General features: G+C 36.6%; 1 protein-coding gene across 2 annotated transcripts; it reads left to right on the forward strand.

Annotated features, from left to right (window-relative positions):
• Positions 1 to 87: 87 nt before the first annotated feature.
• slc37a2 (solute carrier family 37 member 2) lies at positions 88 to 19,495 on the forward strand. Of its 2 annotated transcripts, XM_042499466.2 has the most exons (18): positions 90 to 689; positions 2,508 to 2,589; positions 4,148 to 4,238; positions 4,633 to 4,711; positions 4,851 to 4,986; positions 7,916 to 7,992; positions 10,231 to 10,397; positions 10,998 to 11,035; positions 11,116 to 11,265; positions 12,747 to 12,837; positions 12,942 to 13,004; positions 13,532 to 13,617; positions 14,309 to 14,357; positions 14,669 to 14,742; positions 15,361 to 15,439; positions 15,596 to 15,693; positions 15,868 to 15,932; positions 19,201 to 19,495. In XM_042499466.2, the coding sequence occupies exons 1-18, from the start codon at positions 631 to 633 to the stop codon at positions 19,214 to 19,216; spliced, it is 1,500 nt and encodes a 499-aa protein (XP_042355400.1). In that variant the 5' UTR covers positions 90 to 630; the 3' UTR covers positions 19,217 to 19,495. The 2 variants fall into 2 exon arrangements, with proteins under 2 accessions (XP_087944251.1, XP_042355400.1); XM_088088125.1 differs by lacking the exon at positions 19,201 to 19,495 and having other exon boundaries at positions 88 to 689; positions 15,868 to 15,936.
• Positions 19,496 to 19,771: the final 276 nt, after the last annotated feature.

Consider the following 19,771-nt stretch of genomic DNA (forward strand, 5'->3'; position numbering starts at 1 on the left):
AGGGGCCACGACCCCCATGTTGGGAATCAATGGAGGATCAGCTGCTGCTCCTCTCAGCTGCTTCCTGTTTGCCGTGACGTCAGAGGAGCCGAGGGTCACATGGCCGCCGGGAGGCTCCGTCTGGAAAATCTTATGGAATAACACACTTGGGCTAATAATATTTTTTTTTTTTTTTTTTAACGAAACAAACGCCTTTTTGGTCTTTAATGTGTGTATCAGAGCTGCACAGAGGTAGGCTGGCTCTCCGGACCCGGTGGATATAAACTCAAAGCCGCTCAGTATGGAGACCTGCTGGATGTTTACGGACTCTTTCTCCCACCAGGAAGCTCCCAGACTGCCGCTTTATTCCTGTAGTTAGCAGCTGGCGTCTAAATTACGCATGTGCCTTAATTTATTCGTTTTTTAAAGAGGCTTCGTGTTTTAAGTAGCACGAAACAAGTGTGTTTTTTTTAATAGCTAACTCTCCGACGCGCTTTTAACCGTTACAACCCGTTAATAACCCGGTTATACAACCGACGTTAGCCAGCTACAAACCGTCCAGCAGTGCCTCTTTACCGGGAACAGCCCTCCGAGGACATGCCCGGGATTTAACTCTCTGTGGTAAACTTTGACACCGTTTTCATCGGAAAAATGAAGTCGTCTCTGGCTCCCGGGATACGACTTATTACTGCCTTCTCTCGAGATAGTTGGTAAGTTTCCATTGTCCCTTTTGTTCATCAAACAGCCAGTTAATAACATCCTCATTACACCCGCTAGTCTAGTTTCATGTGTGTGTGTGTGTGTGTTATCAGCCCCGCTGTAAATGATTGTCTTAACCTCATCAATAAACACATTCTGAGAATTTGTAGGCTATTTGAGGCTATATAACCCAACGCACCCGTATAATTAACTTGTTTTCTATACCCTATCTGTTATAAACTCATAACTGCTGCTTGTTTTTATATTTATAGTATATATATATAGTATATAGTATACACCGGGTACTTTTGGTTTCTCATGTGACAATTAAGAGCCACGCCAAACTCCATTAGAAAATTGGCATTTTTGAGCTTCCTGCCTTCTCGACACAGATTTGACCTGTAACTAATCAATACAGTCATCGACAAATGAAGAATTTAAGGAATTTGGTTAAAGACTAGATTCACCCTATTCTAGTAACATCTGAGTTTCTAATATCACACTGTGGTGATTATTACTCCTTTTTATTGATTTTACACTAATCAAGACCCTGATACCCCAGCAGTTAGATAATTCCTACCAGTTAAAAGATATATATATATATATATGTATATATATATATATATATATACATACACACACACACACACACACACACATATATATACATTTATAGTATATAGTATATTATATATACATTTATAGTATTGAAATATTACAAAGTTCATTTATTCAAGCACCGTACTTAAGTATAAATTTGAAGTACATGTACTTGAGTATTTTATTTTCATGCTACTTTTACTTACACTTATACATTTCAGAAAGAAACATTGTACTTTTTACACATTTATCCAATGGCTTTAGTTACCTTACAAATTAAGATATTTTACATAGAAATCATAAGAAGAGTTATCATCAAAATCCTTTTTTTTAATAATTTTGAGTTTGGGGTGTTTTTTGCTCTTCTTATTTTAATAATTTTTAAGGTTTTTGGGTGTGTGTGTGTTTTTTTTGTTACTTTTTAAAAATACTTTGGAGGTGTGTGTGTTTATGTGTTCTTTTAGATTTTTCTGCATTGGGTACTTTTAATGCTTGAAGTACATTTTCCTGATTATACTTACTTTTACGCAAGTACCATTTTCAAAGCAGGGCTTTTACTTGTAGCAATTTTTTACAGTCTGTCAGTTGCAAAATACTCAAGTAACTTCATAGTAATGAGTGGTGCATGTTAATTGAAAACTCGTATGTCACAGTGCAATGCCATGTTTCTAGTGTATGTGATAAAAACATAATGAAGAGCTGAAGAAGGCTAATGTTATGGAGCCATTTAACCTTGATGTGCCATAAACACTAATCTACCTGTCTGTTAGGTACACCTGTACAATCTAATGCAAATGAATACAACAGCCTTGCAATAAATCCTATTTTCGTGATATTTATCAAATTCATAATAGAACAATCTTGTAGGTTTATTGGATCAAACAGTACAATCTCCCTATAAAGTAGTAATAAAATGTAAATACCTCAAAATTGTAGAAATAAAGTACTTGTAAAGGTATATCAAATCGTAATCTGTTTCTAACATGTTTTTATAGTTTATTAACAGCAGAAAGCTGTAATTCTTAGGCATTTTTATTTATGTTAAGGATTGATTTATGGTAGCAAGAGTTTTTAAAAAAAAACTAACAAGTAAAGATTTCAGTTTTTCTCTTAGTTTTCTTTATGTCTCATTGTGCTTGCAATGTACAAAATAAAGAAGATTCACTATAAATATCTACTGTCCTATCAGAGAGACTTTGCCACTACATCTTTTTTTCTCTCTTTTGTAGGTACCGCGGTTTCATTCTTTTCCTCACCTTCCTCTTCTACACGGCCTACCATCTGTCACGGAAACCTATCAGCATTGTTAAGGTGACTGGGACAACTCAATTCCTTTTTTTATCTGCAGTTTTTGCAGGAACTTGTCAAGTGTGGGTCATGGGTCAAAAAGCTGCACGTAAAGATGTTCTCAGGAGCCCCTTCATATAAATTTGGAACTGATGAAAAAGATAAAAAATCTCTGTCTTGAGTTTGTTGAGTTGTTTTAGCTAAGTGAAGCGGAGGTTTTAGTGGCAGAAAAAACAAAACAGCAACTAATTTTAAGTACTGAATCTTACTGTCAAGTCTCCTCCTTTTGTTATTTAAGAATATGAGAGGATCAGAGGGGAGATGAATAAATGTATGAAACCATTTCTTATTAGACAAAATATTAATGCCCTTTCAAGCCGTTTGTTATTTGGATCTCAAGGTTAATTTAGAACAGCAGATAGCACACAGCCACAGAGGCGGCAGAAGTCAACACTCACTTTAGACTCATTTAAAAAAAAATGTTAACTCAAAAAATAACTCAGATGCAGCTGCAAGTGACGAATTTCTGATGCAAATTTACCAGAACTCCCTCCAGATACATTAGAGGTTTATTAGGTTCAATTAGTTAAATAAATGAACATGTTTTTGACATGCCACCACATACATCATACATCGTTTAAGAATAGTGGAGGCGAAAAAGTTGACACAGCATAGTGTGGCAATACTTTATGTGGTGATATTGTATTGATATGCAGATGCCAAATATCATTTCTTATATAAATACAAATTAAATTTTGGTTGCCTTCTAGAATAATGAAATCAGTTGCTTTTTCAGTCCACTATATACATTTTGCTGCAGTAAATATGATTGAAGTGAGATGGACAGACTAAAAACTTTATCGTATTTGGCAAAACAGATTTTTAAAAAAATTGGGGACATAATTTGCAGTTGAAAAAGGTAAACAGTGGCAAAATATGTTTTCGTAATACTCAGCATATCACAAAACGTTAAAAATCACAGTAATATTTTATCGTCAGTCAAGGATCCTGATAATGTTGGATCGTGGGGCCTCGTGATTTCCATCCCCGTTTAAGAAAGCATTATTTTCACGTATTTCACATCTTGCATTCAGTTCTTTACTCCCAAAAACAGATAAATTCCACTTTGAATGCTCTACATACATACAGCTAAAGGTAAATCTTCTGGACCCACTATTTTCTCTTTTTTATCCATAATGATCAAACTGATTTTGTCAGACAATGCTACAGATGATACCAGAAGACTCCCACACATTATTCATGCTTGTGATATCAAAAGCTCTTCATCCGTAGATAACCCGTAAGATGCTGAAAAGGCATTTGATAGTTAAGATTCAGTTTTAAAAAAACAACTACATTCAAAATCAACAGACAGATAATTTGATGTCAAAGTGGGCATGTTTAATATAATAAAAGGCAAGGAAATGTGTGTTAAAAAGACACAAAATTACTCATATGTCTGCACTCACAAGTTCCTGTAACTCCTGTGTAATAATACCAACATCTAAACATATCTAGTACCGACAGTTTTAGCTGAGTTGTTTCGTCTGCTCAGTTTTATGTGTTTCTGCCTGATTCTCAGAGTGAGCTGCACAAAAACTGCTCCACAGTCATTCGGCCAGCAGACCTCAACATAACCAACAATGAGACTTGGTGTGATTGGGCGCCTTTTGGTAAGTAAATGTTGCAAAAACAAACAGATAACTGGCACTTACAGATAATTTTTTTTTATTTATTTAACGTGGCAAAACAAAAAAAGAATGTGTTAAAGCTCCAAGGCATCGTCAACACTATCTATGCTAAATATTGGTAACTGAGAATGAACGATGTTGTCCTCAGCATGTAGGATATGAAGCTACTGTCTGGTATATGAATGCTTTTCATTAAGGCACAGGTTCTGTTCACACATCACACGGTTCATTTATGTCATGCAATTTCAAGTGTTGTTGGGTGTGAAGCTGTTAAGGGCTCTTGATGCTGCACAACTCTTACTTGTTGACAAAACATCTAGAAAACAAAACGATTATATGGATGAAGCTTAGAGTGCTGTCTGTGTCGTCTCTCTAGACCAGGAGAACTACAAGACGCTGTTTGGGGTCTTGGATAACTCCTTCCTGGTTGCTTACGCCATCGGCATGTTCTTCAGGTTTGTATGTTCTGCAGATCTTTCTCTGTGTGTGTGTGTGTGTGTGTGTGTGTGTGTGTGTGTGTGTGTGTGTGTGTGTGTGTGTGTGTGTGTGTGTGTGTGTGCTATGTGAAGTCATAATCATGCCTTGTATCCACAGTGGGATATTTGGAGAGCGCCTGCCTCTGCGGTACTATCTTAGTTTTGGGATGCTCATGAGTGGATTGTTCACATGTCTGTTTGGCCTCGGTTACTACTGGGACATCCACTCATTAGGGTACTACGCCTTCGTTCAGGTAAACACACACACACACACACACACACACACCATCACTAAAGCCCCTTACACACATTCAGTCTATACATGTGGCGTAACGTGTGAATGGGAGCAGGGATTAAGATTCAGGGAAATCTGTACCGTCAATTTCCCACCTCAAGACCTCGTAACATTTCACAAAAAATGCTGATACTACTGAACTGTGAATGAAGGCAGTAACATTGCAGGGACAAACACGTAAAAGGTTACATCCATTGGACAAAAGACACTTTTATATGGAGCGAGCAAACCAATCACAAGACTCGATTGATGATGTAATTAAATCTGTGTGAATTAAATGTTTTCTGATTCAAGTAGATAGTACTAAAATATGACTTTTCTTGTAAACTTGTTAAATTATACACACATTATGAGAACATTGGCACTAGTCAAGAATGGCTCCTCGCCCGCCGTATTCCTCCACATACGGATTTAAGATCAGAGTCTATTTCAGTTGTGTTTAGTGAAGCATAATGTGCACAGATAGCTGTTTAAATCACACAGCTGTATAGTTTTTTAACTTGTTCACCTTATTTTTAATTGATTAATCAGCTCCCAGTCTTTCTGCGAGCAGCAGATTCCCCTCACTTGCTTTGGTGGGCTGGGAAATTAAATCAGTAAATCAATAAATGCAAACACTATTGATTTCTTTCCATAGTGCTGACATGAAAACTTGGGTTCAGTAAATGCTATCAGTCAGGCTGGTGAAGACAGTTTGTCCACGAGCAGGTTGGAGTTGGTGTGGATTAAAAAGTACTATCAACACAGGGATGTTTGTACCACAACCAATCACATTGTGTGACACAATATGATGTCCACGACATAGCAACATTTACCAGATGCGTTTCGAAAGAAGAAAAGTATAGTGTGACCCTTTTTTTCCTGTGGAAAATATGTCAAAGAGTTAAGCTCCATACCGTAAATTAGGCTGTTGGGTGGGGTTTGGTTAGAGACCTGACCTGTAATTTTTGGACGATAAACATTATTCACTAATTTATTCATTTAAAGAGTTATAGATTTAAGAAGTTTTTCCGTAGATCTATTAGTACTACTGGGCTTAGAAGCAGACTAGTCTGGCTCTCTCCATAGTAGCAAAACTTGTTTCTTGTTTGTTTAAGCTGTACACAAACAGACAGTCATCTAAGGATACTTTGTGGTTTTAGAGGAAGTTGCTGATTGGAAAAATTTCTTGGGGAAGAACAGTTGGACACTGTGTACAGCTTTAGCGGGATAACAGTTTTGGTGCTATCATGCCTCTGCAGAGACCAACAGCTGTGCTCACTGACCATATCTGGCGAGCCACAGTATGGCTGGAGACACTGCAGGAGTTCTGCATAGATGGATAACTATTATTCGTTACAAAAAAGACACAGCACATAACGCCACTTAAAATGATTGTTTGTGCAGAGATCTCATTTCTCTCTCTGAAAAAAAGCAAATTTTTCCCAAAATGTTAAACTATTCCTTTAACGCTGTTAGTTTGTGTACCAAATTATCTGCCCAATTTGGGAGTAGGTTTGCATCCTGTCTTGTGCGTTTCTGTTGTTGTACAACTCTTTGTTTACACTTAGACATTAACCTTCAAACAGAGTAAAGATATATGACACTTGAACAGCTATGAACAATCTCTCGTAGACTTTGGCAGGCAGAACTACTGCACACAACAAACTCACATCAGGGGAGAAACAGGGAAGAAATTAGATGTTTATTGCTGACCTGTTCAGCCATGCTGACAGTCAGGTTTCATAAGTTGTTGGACTCTGTAGGAAATGCTTGTTGCCTCAGTGCAAGTTAAGGTATTGTCAAGAGTTTTGTTTCACTTCAGTCTTTTTTAAAAAGTCCCATCAACCAATAATAACCACACATCAGCCCCCACAATCAGATTTTAGGTGTGCAAGAGTTGGTTAACCGCAGAAACAAATGGATACACCAGTTTTGGACTCAAGCTACTTTCTCTTCCCATATATTTAAGCTGCAACTAACTATTATTTTCATTTTTAGTCTCTAAAATGTCAGAAAATTGTAAGAAAAAGAAAAAAATACCTGTCATAATTTCCCAGAGTTAGCTGTCTTAGCCAAAACCTCAAAGATCTTGACCAGAATCAGTGAATGTTTTCTTGATCAATGACTGAAATTATAATTAATATTGTGCTAATGAACTTCAGTTCATCACTGGAAAATGAAAATACTTTTAAAACGGCACTAAACTGAAGAAAAAGTCAGCTGTTACGGTGCATGTACAGTTCTGTTCCTTAGTTTGTCGTTAGCTCATGAATGCAAAAGTAGCTCTGAGGAATCAGATGAGCCTCACGTCATGTTACCCTCCCTGGAGTCAAATTCCACAAGTAAATTCAAAACTCAAAGGAAACTATAATTAGAAATAGTACTCATGCTCTAAATATTAACCTATGGATTAAAGGCCTATAGACCTGTTGACCCACTTTAAACTCATTTAATTTATAATGACACTTTAAGGGAAAATAACAGTCTTCCTTGATTTAAGACAGATAAAAATTCAACATAGAGAACGTGAATTTTTTTTTAAGACCAAAGCTCCTACATGTGGCTATCAAGAAATCACAGGTTTATTGTACTGACTAATAATCCTTTTACCCCATTACAGGTGTGACCTCTGAGCTCTGGGGGTCAGTAATAGACCTTATTTATCATCTCTTTCCTTGAAAAAATGCAGAGATCTCACGGTGGCTTAGTCAGGCTTTCCTCACACACATCACATGACTCACAGCTGCATCATATGACTGCAGAAGTGTGTGTGAGCTTGTGTAGGTTTGGTGTGGGAATGTTAAGGTGTAGGAATGGTGTGCTCACTGCTCTCCTCTTATTCTCCTCATTATGTAGAGTTTGTACCAGCGTTAAGAGGCTTTAATGCTTTTTGCTTCACTCTGCAGGTCATGAACGGGCTGATGCAGACCACCGGATGGCCAGCAGTGGTGGCTTGTGTTGGCAACTGGTTCGGAAAGGGGAAGTGAGTACTGAGCGATGTGCATCAGCAGCACAATCCTGCTGACGATGCAGCAGTAGTGTTTTTTTTTTAAGCTGGCTGACTCACACATGAACATTTGTCACGTTTTGACAGCACAGTGAGACTCAGGCTGTGATTTATCTCAGACCACAAGCAGCAAATCCTTTCAATCATAAATCTAAACTGCCCCTTATATACACACACTGCTGCTCAGGTCCATGTGTGTTTTGGTCTTTGAGTTTTTCCTTGAAAAAAACAAAAAACAAATTATAATTTGATTTCTATCTTGAAATTTAAGAATGAAAAATGAAAAACATTGTCATTGCCATTGTCAGTTTTCAGGGTCAGAAATGGAATACATTAAAAATGAATAAATAAAATAAAATAGAATGATTTTTTATGCTTTTTGTTTGTAAAAATTCCTCTTTACAAACAGAAATCATTTGTTATGAAGGGTTAGTTTTCTACATGGAAAACAAAATGCTTTACAACTAGACTGAAAACTGAAAGGGCAGAAAGAGCCAAAGATCCCTCTGAGCAACACTTCAGTAGGAACAGAAGAAATCAGCAGTCATTACTAAAAGAAACTGAACGCTTGGCATCAAAAAGTGTGCAGATTTTAAGAGGATCAGGTTCCTGTTTCAGTGTCGAGTGCGCAAAAATTTCCCAGACAGGTTACAGGCAACGTGTTGCTATAGCAAAACTCTTCCTCAAACATCAGAAACAGTCTACAGTCAGCACTGTTGAAACTGGCTCAGGAATTATCACAAAGAGAGCAAATATCAATATTTCCCAAAATGTAGTTTTTAACATGACCGACGACCGACGATCAAAGGAATGGCATAAAAACTGCATCCTCAAACATGTTGTATGAGAATATGAGACATGATAAAGGTTGTTTTAAAGCAGGGCTCAGACTACAGGAGTTTCGAGCTGATTTATCCCTGATTCACTTCTCCTGACAATCTGGGACAAATCCCGTGAGGGGCCACAGTCGGTTTTAATGTTCAACCCAGATTATCTTAACCTTCTGAACTGCTCACAGGCTCATTGTGGCCGCCGTGATCATTTCAAAGTGATTTGATATTTAGGATCTAAAATCTGGATAATTACGGTTAAGATTAATACAGAGCAGCTGACGGTGTTGCCAAGCAACAGTGACCATTCTAGCCATTCTGCCTTTGTTTTTCTGAATTTAAAGCATTGTTAACGTTACAGAGAGCAGTCGCAGAACTTCAGTCTCTGTTTTGGTTACATCTGCTTCTCCATGAGATCAAGTTAGGTTGTTAATTCATGCTCCCTCTGGCACAACAATCTTATTTTATCATCTTTTATTTTTTAATATGTAGAACAAACAGCAAACACGCAAATACACAACAGTACCCTTCACCTCCATAAAGAAATTATGAGGGAAAATGAGATGTAGAAAAAATAGATAAATGAAAGGAAGAAAAGAAAAATAACAAACTTAATGAAAAGTAAAATTAACAATAAAAATTTTGTAAATAAATAAAATGACATTAGACGCACAGGGTCTATAACTCAATGGTCGTGCACATGAGATCCCTCACTTTGTCAGTAAAAGAAACCCTGGCTGACACAGATGGTTGTTTGGCACTATGCATTTTTGCTATTGACGTCTCCATATATGTTATATCCTGTAGGGATTCTGGCACGACAGTCGTTCTTTGTCACTTCAGTTTTTATTTAAGTCTCTGAATTAATCAAACGTGATATAAATACAAAAACAACTTCAATATAAACAGTACAGCCATCTTTAAAAAAACAATTACATACAAACAACAGCAACGTCATACATATCTCAGTGCACAAATATAACAGAGCATATCATCATTTGTTACATACTAGAAATTGTGTCCCTTTGAGTGATGTTAATTAAAGAAAGTATGATAAAATAAATACATAGTCTTTCTACCCTCACATATTAGAGATACCTATTTCCACCGTTTATATCATTTAAAAAATGTTCCCAAACCTGATCAAATTACCCTTTGTCACTATTTAACCTTGCTATCATTAATTCAAAGGAAGCATTTGGCACGACATTTGGCACGATGCGCCATTATTTTCAGATCCTTTAGTGTGTGCATGTTTGAGATTAGAGAGAAGAAACGCTCCTGTTTGTCCTTATGTGTGAGATGCAACCGGATTTCAAAATAAGTGCAGCGGTTTGAAAGGACGTACTCATTACCTTTTGTGTGCTTATGTTTTGATCATCAGGCGTGGCTTCATCATGGGTGTGTGGAACTCACACACCTCAGTGGGAAACATCTTGGGCTCCCTCATCGCAGGAGTCTTTGTGTCCTCTGCGTGGGGAATGTCCTTCATCGTCCCTGGACTCATCATCGCCTCCACAGGGATCCTGTGCTTCTTCTTCCTGGTTGAGAGTATGTGTCTATTTATCAGAAAAACACAAACACCAAAATACAAAGCATTAATCTTGGACAGGGTTTAGATTACAAATTTACGGTTTTGAATGAAAAATATGACAGCTCCATGATTGGTGTAAATCTGAAGAGTTTTTGTATTTTGGGGGGGTTTCTGAGCAAATCTTTAACTCAGTTGAGTACCATTACCTCATTTAAACTAAGTCAACTTCAGCTCTGTCTGGTCTGATCCAGTTTTTATTGTTGATCAATGTATGGATTGTTTTTTGTTTTTTTTAACAATCAATCTAAACCCCTCAGATAAATACTTTGATATAAAACAGAAAAAAACAGCAAATGTTTGACATTTTTCCTGAGTTATTAACCCTGAATCTACAGATTGATCAGTTGATTCATCCCTTTCTTAGATAAATGATCGATTATTAGTTTCAGTCCTCACTATAGAGTCAGTTGTGAGACATGTTTAGTGTTAACATTAAGGGTGGAGGCTGAAAAATGTGACATATTTACATGTTGTATTTTGTCTTGCTTAATATATCTTGTCAAACTTGAATGTTTGCTTTTAGTTTTCACTTGTATCTTTCCCTCTCTCTTATGCAGAACCTGAAGACGTCAACTGCAGTCCCCCTCAGCACCACGTAAGTTAAAACACAAATATTCATCTTTCGTTTTCACACAAAACGGGACCTCTTGAACTCATCATGCATGTGTGCGTCAGAGCGAAGAGGAGAATGGAGAGACGGAGCCCCTCCTGCATAACTCGTCCCATGCTGACAGAACCGTTAATGGTGCCATCACCACAGAGCCTGTGGAGGTCGTTGAGGAGCACGCACAGGCCATCAGCTTCTGCGGGGCTCTTAGTATACCTGTGAGTGGAGACGACTGCTTTTAACCATCAAAAGTCTTGTTTGGATTCAGTTAGTTTTAGACAGGCTAACTACGTACTATTTTAAAGCATTATTCATTCATAACAAAAAAAGATAACAGTATATTTTAAATTCAGAATTTGTGCATCTTGAAAGGTACGCAGCTGTTGTGTGAAGGATTTGAATTATTTTAATTTCTTTTTTTGTCACCCTCTGGTGGCGGCATCAGGAACGACACTGATTGTTTCATTTTTCTACAAAATAAAATTTTGACAGAACAATTTGACAGTTGTTAGGGTCAGAAAAAAATGAACACAGAGCAGGTTTTCTGTTGATTAGAAAAAACAGATTTACAAAATTTAATTCAATCAAGTACTTTAAATTCAAACTCTGCTTTTTAATTCTTTGAGGCATTAGACCTGCAGAAAGAGTTTCCTGAAAGCAGCTGCACCCTTCTTATATTCTGACTTTGTGACATGTAAAAAAATCTCAAAAAATAAATGATAAATGTAACTGATGGCTGAATTACACTGGCTGCTTCAGTGTAAGTGTCCTGATATTGTGAGTGTTGGCTCACTCACTGTCACATTGACTACATTAACTAGCACAAAATATTCTGTTTTCTCCTTTTTTAAAAAATTCTTATCACCCAAAATATTTCTGCTAAGCTATTTATGGCTAATGAAAATTAATTCCACTAATTCTTCTGTTTACATGCAGCCATGCATACGCGGACTAATGTGCCCTACGAGTCATTTATCAGATCAAAATCTGGAAAGTGGACAGCTGGAGTCACTTAACATCAAACTAGGATTTTTTTCACAATTTTCTAAAGGTAGCGGACTTGTTGGACTTTTTCATTTCTTCAACTGCCTTCTTAAAAAGGTTGGCTTTCTAATATTTGCATGTATTTAAAAAAAAAGGTATTCATAAAAACGCCTAATTAGGTGTATCCATGCAGAACATGCTGTACATGTACATCAAATTATATTCAGAATAATAGTGGAATGTTAGTGAGCATGTAAACGTCGTCACTGAGAACAAAACAATCATTAATGTTAATAATAATGCTTTTGCTTTTGCTAATATGACAAGTCAGAATGTCTGCTGTGAAAAGGGCCTGGTATCAGATCATTTCTGGTTTATAGAAATTTCAGTCTCTGTATGGCTGCTTTGTAATGAGGCAAAATTAAACACGTTTAAAATTCTTTATAAGAGCTTATATATCACTGTAGAATTTAAGGTATCATACTGTCAACATTTGATGCATGATACCCAGCTTCCTGTCACATCACACATGGCGTTAAATAGTTTTGTGCATTGAATGTGAATTTTGAGGTGATGAAAGGCTCCTGTGGTGGTTTTCATGGTGTTTTTCTGTCTCGCAGTTGATTGTGAATTACAGTACTGTGATAATGGAAACATTTTGAGGTGATGAAAAGCTCCTGCTGTGGTTTTCACAGTGTTTTTGTGTCTCACACAGGGAGTGGTGGAGTTTTCTCTCTGCCTGCTGTTCGCCAAGCTGGTCAGCTACACTTTCCTTTACTGGCTTCCTCTCTACATCTCAAATGTTGGTCAGTAAACACATGCTTTTTGTTTTATCGTTTTATAACATCATACATGTAACATTGTAAGTCTTTTTTTTTAAGTTAACGTGGATTTTGTTTGTCATTTTCAGCACATTTTGATGCCAAAGACGCGGGAGACTTGTCCACACTATTTGATGTAGGAGGAATTGTGGGTAAGCGGTGAGCCTCGACTCATCAGTAATATCACTTAATCTAACAAGCTTGTATTTTTCAACAAGTTTATGTGGAAAGAAATTAGGATGTTGATTATAAATGTTGACTTTTCCTGGTTTCAAAGGCAGAATTACAGTAAAGTGATGTTATTTTCTTAATTTACCAGATTGTTCTATAATTTATCCAAACCCACTTAGTCATATCCACATTACTGATGATTGTTTATCAATTATTTATCAATTTATCTTTATTTTGTGACAGCATCAGAAGTCAACCCTTAAATATCCTTACAATACTGATATCCAGGTATTTGGTCAAAAATATATTAAAAAAATATTGCCCAGTGCTTGAAGATATAGAAGGAAATATGTCAGATACTAATTATACAATGCAAATACATCTCTGCAGTTCAATTTTTGGTCGGGCTGCAAATAGAAAACAGCAGAGTTAAAATAGTCAGACAGATAAACATCATCACAGTGCTGCCAGGAAAACACGATGTGACTTGAATCTCGTGTGTCTGCAGGAGGCATCACGGCGGGCCTTGTGTCCGACTACATTGGTGGAAGAGCAACAACTTGCTGCGTCATGCTGCTCGCTGCTGGTCCAATGGTGAGTGTCATCTAATAAATCTAATTATTTAACGACAGCACTTTTGTTTACATATTTGCACAATCACCCTTTTAACCAGTGGCTTTATTCCAAAGATTAGCCTACACATGTTGAAAGGATGAGGCTAAACTAAAACCATTAATACAGTATGTTTTATATGTGGACGTCGCTGTTATTTCATTTTATTTATTTTATTTATGAGGACAACACACATTAATCAACATTTCTGTAAATGTGCCAGTGTAAACCATCAGGCTAATTTTCAACTTTAGTCCTTTAAATGATAAAATTCACATAACAACGGCAGCAGGACACCGTAACGACAGCAACAGCTACCACAAGCAGGAACTCCCACACAGAAACAGCAGAACACCAGTACAAAACAATAGCGCAGCAACAATATATAGCACAAAAAGCCACACACACTGCATGAAGCAACAACACACAACTAAGCATAACATGCAGACATGTAGAGCAGCAACAAGAAACAGCAACAGACAGAAGCAGAGATAAAATACAAGAGTGATTACGTAGACCCTTAATGAAATGTAAAAACATGCAGGTACGGGTTAACAATATGATCATGTGCACTAAAATACAGGCAGGCAATGCAACACAAAGTTAGTGTGTGTACCTGGTCATTAAAGCTGATTCTGATGTCTGCTGATTGTTTATTTTGTTTTTGTTCCAGCTTTTCCTCTATAATTACATCGGACAGAGCAGCATTGGTACTACAGTCGGTAAGACTCTTCACTGTATTTCTGGTTTTAATTTCTTGGAAGGTTTTGTTTTTTTCCTGCTAGAATGAGCCAAAGTTTAAAAACAAAACAAACAAAAACTTACTTTATGGAAAATACTTACTTGGATAAGGGTTTCTCATGGTGTTAAACTTTTGTGGAAATATGAAGAGTAACAAGTCAATTTGCTTTTTATGCCTTTGATATTTTGGTCAGTGTTGGATCATGATCTGCTTGCGAGAGTTAATTTACACACAGTGTATAAAAATAGTTCTGAAGTAGATTCATTATTAACAGTTTTTTTCCATATGTAGGTATGCTGCTGGTGTGTGGAGGTCTAGTGAACGGACCGTACGCCCTCATCACTACTGCTGTCTCTGCTGACCTGGTAAGACCTGAGGCATCATGGGAAAAGTCTCTGCCGCCTGTTAACAAATCGTTCAATAAAAACAAGTCTGTTGTGAAATTAACACAGATTCTATGATCCTGATGACATATAATAACATAAACATTTACATTCATAAAGCACTGTACTTTTTGAGGTTGAATTTACATGTACTTGTACTTGAGTAATTCCTTTTTACAATTCATCATACTACTACTTCACTTCATTTTGGAGTCAAAGATTGTAATTTTTACTGCAGGGCATTGATTTGATAATTGAAGTTACTTTGCAAAATTAGATTATCAATAAAAAATATCGATTAACTATTAAATTATAATGTATTATTATCGGTTAAGCTACACAACAGTGTATAGATAATTTAGAAAGAGCTCCACCTCTCCCAACATCAAAGTTATGAAGAAATAAATGCATCAGCAATATTACACAGTATTAATCTGAAATGGGCCACTCTGCATTAAAAGTGTTTTTACTTGTAAAACTTATTCTTTTATACTTTGATTAAAGCTGGACTTTAACTTCTAACAGTGTATTTATACACAGTGGTATTGCTGCTTTTAATCAAGTAAAAGATCTTAATATCTCAACACTGTGTTGTAACAGGGAACACATGAGAGTCTGAGAGGAAACTCCAGGGCGTTGTCAACGGTGACAGCGATTATTGACGGCACTGGTTCAGTTGGTATGTATGAAGTTACTTTACATGACTCTTTTAAAGCTCCTCTAATCATCATTTGTTATATTAGAAGTCTAAAAAAAGGTTGAAACTGCTTGTTTTTTCCTCTTAAAGAAACACTTGTATTTGCACGTGCTGATGCTGTCTGCGTGTTCTCTGTAGGAGCTGCGGTGGGTCCGCTGTTAGCCGGTGTGATCTCTCCCACTGGCTGGAACAACGTCTTCTACATGCTGATCTCTGCCGACGTCTTGGCCTGCCTGGTCAGATACGAGCCTTTCTCTACTCACTGATATCTTTAATCTCTTTACACAGCAGAGCTTCAAATTTTGGATCTTTTTCTCTCATGCTTTGGATAATTGAATTATTGTGACTGATAAAGATGTTTCTGTAGTTTTATAACAACACTGACTGACACATTGTTTGATTGTCTTCAGTTTTTGTCCAGGCTTGTGTATAAAGAAGCTCAGGGATGGTGTGGACGTACGCCCCGAGTCAGGGGGTGAGTATCAGACTGTTGTCATTCATTAAAATTTATCATTTTATTTATTTTTTTACTTAACCTTTATTTACAATAATGTCAGGAAGTCTCTTGAGTTTAACAGTGTATTTTTTTAACCCTGACCAGGAGGCCAGAGAAGCAAACTATTAGAAAAACAGCATATCTGTGAAAGCATGTTTTAAAACAGCCAGTAAGGATGGTTTACAATAAAAACCCATGGCAAGAAAAGTCATTCACATTAAAATAATAGTCTCCATTTCCTGTTTTACTATTAGAAAGAAGAGTCAAGATGCTGATAGATTAGTTTGCCAATTAGTCTTTAAAATACTTGCTCAGCATTTTGGGAAATCCCTGTCCTGCAGAGAGTAGATGAGAAGAACAATGCTACTTACGTCTGTGCATTAAGAATACAGCGCTCAAGTCAGGACGCAATTAGTTTATGTTAACATAAAGACTGGAGGCACGGGGAAACAGCTGGCCTGGCTCTGCCCAAAGGTAACAAAAATCTGTCTACCATCACGTTTAAAGCTCACTAATCAACATGTTATATCTAATCAGCTGTTATTCATCAAGAACTAGGAGTAAGAGTTAACTTATTATAGCACCATTCACACAAAGTGCTTCACAGTAAGGAAATTATATGCACTGAGTTTAACAAAAATAGACAAGAGTGATCATAAAACAGGCCAACAGGTGTGAAAGGACATGTCCATACAATTCAAATGTATGAAAATAAGTTTAAAGTAGAGAAGACAGAAGGCATCCTAGCTCAATAAAAAGCTAAACCATAAATCTTACAGTCATGAAATCTAAAAAAACAAAACAAAACATAAATCATAAGACCAGTATAACCATAAATACCATAAATAGTTACACTGTGTAACTCCCCATAAACCCACATATTATCATTTTACATTTCTCGTCATTTTTATATGGGTCAATCAATTGATATATGACCTGTTAATTAGTTATTTTTAATAGGGGTCGACTGATATAAGTTTTTCAGGGCCGATACCGATTAGTAGCAGTTGATTAGACAAATAGCCCATATTTGGCACCGATATGCATTGACAATTAAAATGAAAATCTTTCTGTTAATATTTACAATCTAAAAAAAAAGGGGGTCTATCGGCCTGGCAGATTATTAGGGCTGATATTTGGCATTTTGCTAATCATCTGTATTGGTACTTTATTTTAATGATTGCCAATGAAATTAATAAGTTAATAAATACAAAGAAAGTGTCAGCATGGGAGGAACTTTTACTTTGTAAAACCTCAGGCAGCTTTTTTTATTTAATCATTTATTATTTAAATTTTCACTGAACTTGATTTAAAAAAAAGTTGCTGGGAACTTGCTGTATTTGATGTTGAAAGTCAGTTTTGATTAAACATTTGTTAAAGGCGTTTAAACAAATTTTTGTGTTTGAGTTTGTTATATTCCAAATTCTAAATATTGACATAAATATTTTCATATACCGGTTCAAAATATCGGTTATCGGTCTCATAAAGTACTAATAATCTATATCGGCTCTGAAAAAACAATATTGTTCGACCCCTAGAATATAACAAACTCCAATACAAAAGTTTATTTAAATGCCTTTAGCAAATTGTTAATCAAAAATGAAACTGTCGACATACAGCAAGTTCCCAGCACCTTTTTTATAACGGCAAGTGAAAATTTAAATGTAAAAATGAATAAATAAAAATAGCTCCTTGAGGTTTTATAAAGTTAGAGTTCCTCTCATGCTGACACTCTCTTTGCATGTATTGCAGACTGCCTCTCCTGGTGTTGTTTGAGTGTAATACTCCCATACAACACTTTTGGATCTTTTCTTCAGTGCGTCCATCTGCAATGAAAATTTGGAGAGAGAGATTGAAACAGTGAGCAGTTAAAGTGAGGCTGCAGTCATTGTGTAGCATTTATTACATGAAAACCACTTTGGAAAGCCATTAGTGAGTTTCAGTTATTTAAATGTTTGATTTACAACATGTGGGGACATAAACCTGTCATTGAAAAATAACATGCTACTTCATTACTGCAGAGGAATATGTACAGCAGCAATAAAGGTGAATTTTTATCCCTGAAAAGTGTACATCTTCTACAGTGCATGCATGTGTTAACTGTTTACTTCAATAAAAGTAGCAATAACACAGTGTAAAAATACTCTGACAAACAAAGTATAATTAATGTAACAAAAGTAAAGGTGTGTATCAGAATAATATATTGTACTGCTGGTTTCTAACTACTGATGCATTCATGAGGTCATCACTTAATGTTTCAGCTGATAAAGATTGAGCTCTTTATTTTATTTTATTTTTTTAAGAAATAACTTTCAGTCGACGTTATTGTCGTCTAATGTAACACATAACATGAAAACACCATCACATATGCATTAGTGTTAGATTTGCAGTGTGGAAGCTTAAATATGTCCCTGTTGCGCTGCCACCAGTGTGATTTAGAGACGCAACATTAGTTTTCGCTTCATACATAAATCCATTAATGCTTAATCATTAGAGTTAAAGATGGTTTCTGTCACTGAGGGTAGTTCTCATCACCCTGATGTTTGTTCAACTGATCATTTCTATGATAAGTTCGGTTTTAATGAGTTATTCAGTTACACAAAAAGGGGAATTTCGGCCATGATAGACAGCTGTGAACAGTAATCTACACGCTTGCGTTCAATGGGACTGCTCGCGATTGGTCGGATGGATGTTTTGGAAACTCCCCCACCCCAGAGATCGCCGCTACGTTTATAAAACATCCATGACGTAGACTCTGGCTCTGAATGACGCCACCAGCACAAGATGGCAGCAGCCGTTTGCAGAGTATTTTAGCTTCACTTAGGCATAGCAGCGATAAGTGAGGGCGTGGCGTCCGTCTTTACGTACAGTCTTTGGTGAAAACGGATCAGAGAGAGAGCCACAGCCACAGCGGAGCCAAAGTATTGCACTTTTTAATTTAATTTCATCAGCAATAATATGTCTCCCCCTAATTTTCAAGTTTTTAAAAATGTATTTATTTTATTTTTAGAGAGAGCAAGGCTAGTTTTTTTCCCTCTGTTTCCAGTCTTCATGCTAAGCTAACAGTCTCTTGGCTCCAGCTCATGAGGGCGCTATTGATATATTCTTATCTAACTCTCTGCACGTCAGCAAATAACTCGGTGTCAAACTTTTCCTTTAAACAGGGAATACAATTATTGTATTTGATTGCATCGTCAGTCATTCTTTAACTCAGTGTAACTTTTATTAACTCCACTTATTTTTCCAGGTTCAAAGAAATCTGAAACACTCACACAATCAAACCGGGACCCAAACACAGAAAACAGAGGAACAATGCCGAAACCGACCTCAGTGTGAAGTGGACGACCTCTTTCCGTTCATGCGTAATGGAAACCAGCAGAGCCACCAGTGGAAGATTCAGGGCACTAAAGTGACGATTGAAGCCTTCTTCTTATTGTAAATCAGAGAATTATGTCTTTATGGAGACAACGCCTTTTATATGACTAATCTGCTCATACTAACTTGTTTTAAATATTCTTTTATCATTAAAAGTGTACATACTGCTCATTTTCTCAATTTGTCTTCTTAAGTCACTGCATCCACTCAGTACACACCATTTCAGGTCAGTTTTATTTATTTAATTTTTTATATTTTACACAGTCTTTAGTCCTTAATGAGTGTTGACTCAGGATCTATCTTTGAGATAGTTCAGATCAACATTCTGGGAAAACACTGAAAGAGCTGATTTTAAGTAGTTGAGACTCTTCTCAGGTCTGAATCATGTTTAAAAATTCAGCAGCGCCCCGTTCTTTTATTTCCACCTTTCGTCTGTGCCAACT

This window comes from Plectropomus leopardus, chromosome 15 (genome assembly GCF_026936395.1).
Source record: "Plectropomus leopardus strain MGB_pleo_1.0 chromosome 15, ASM2693639v1, whole genome shotgun sequence".
In the NCBI taxonomy this organism is placed as follows: Eukaryota; Metazoa; Chordata; class Actinopteri; order Perciformes; family Serranidae; genus Plectropomus; species Plectropomus leopardus.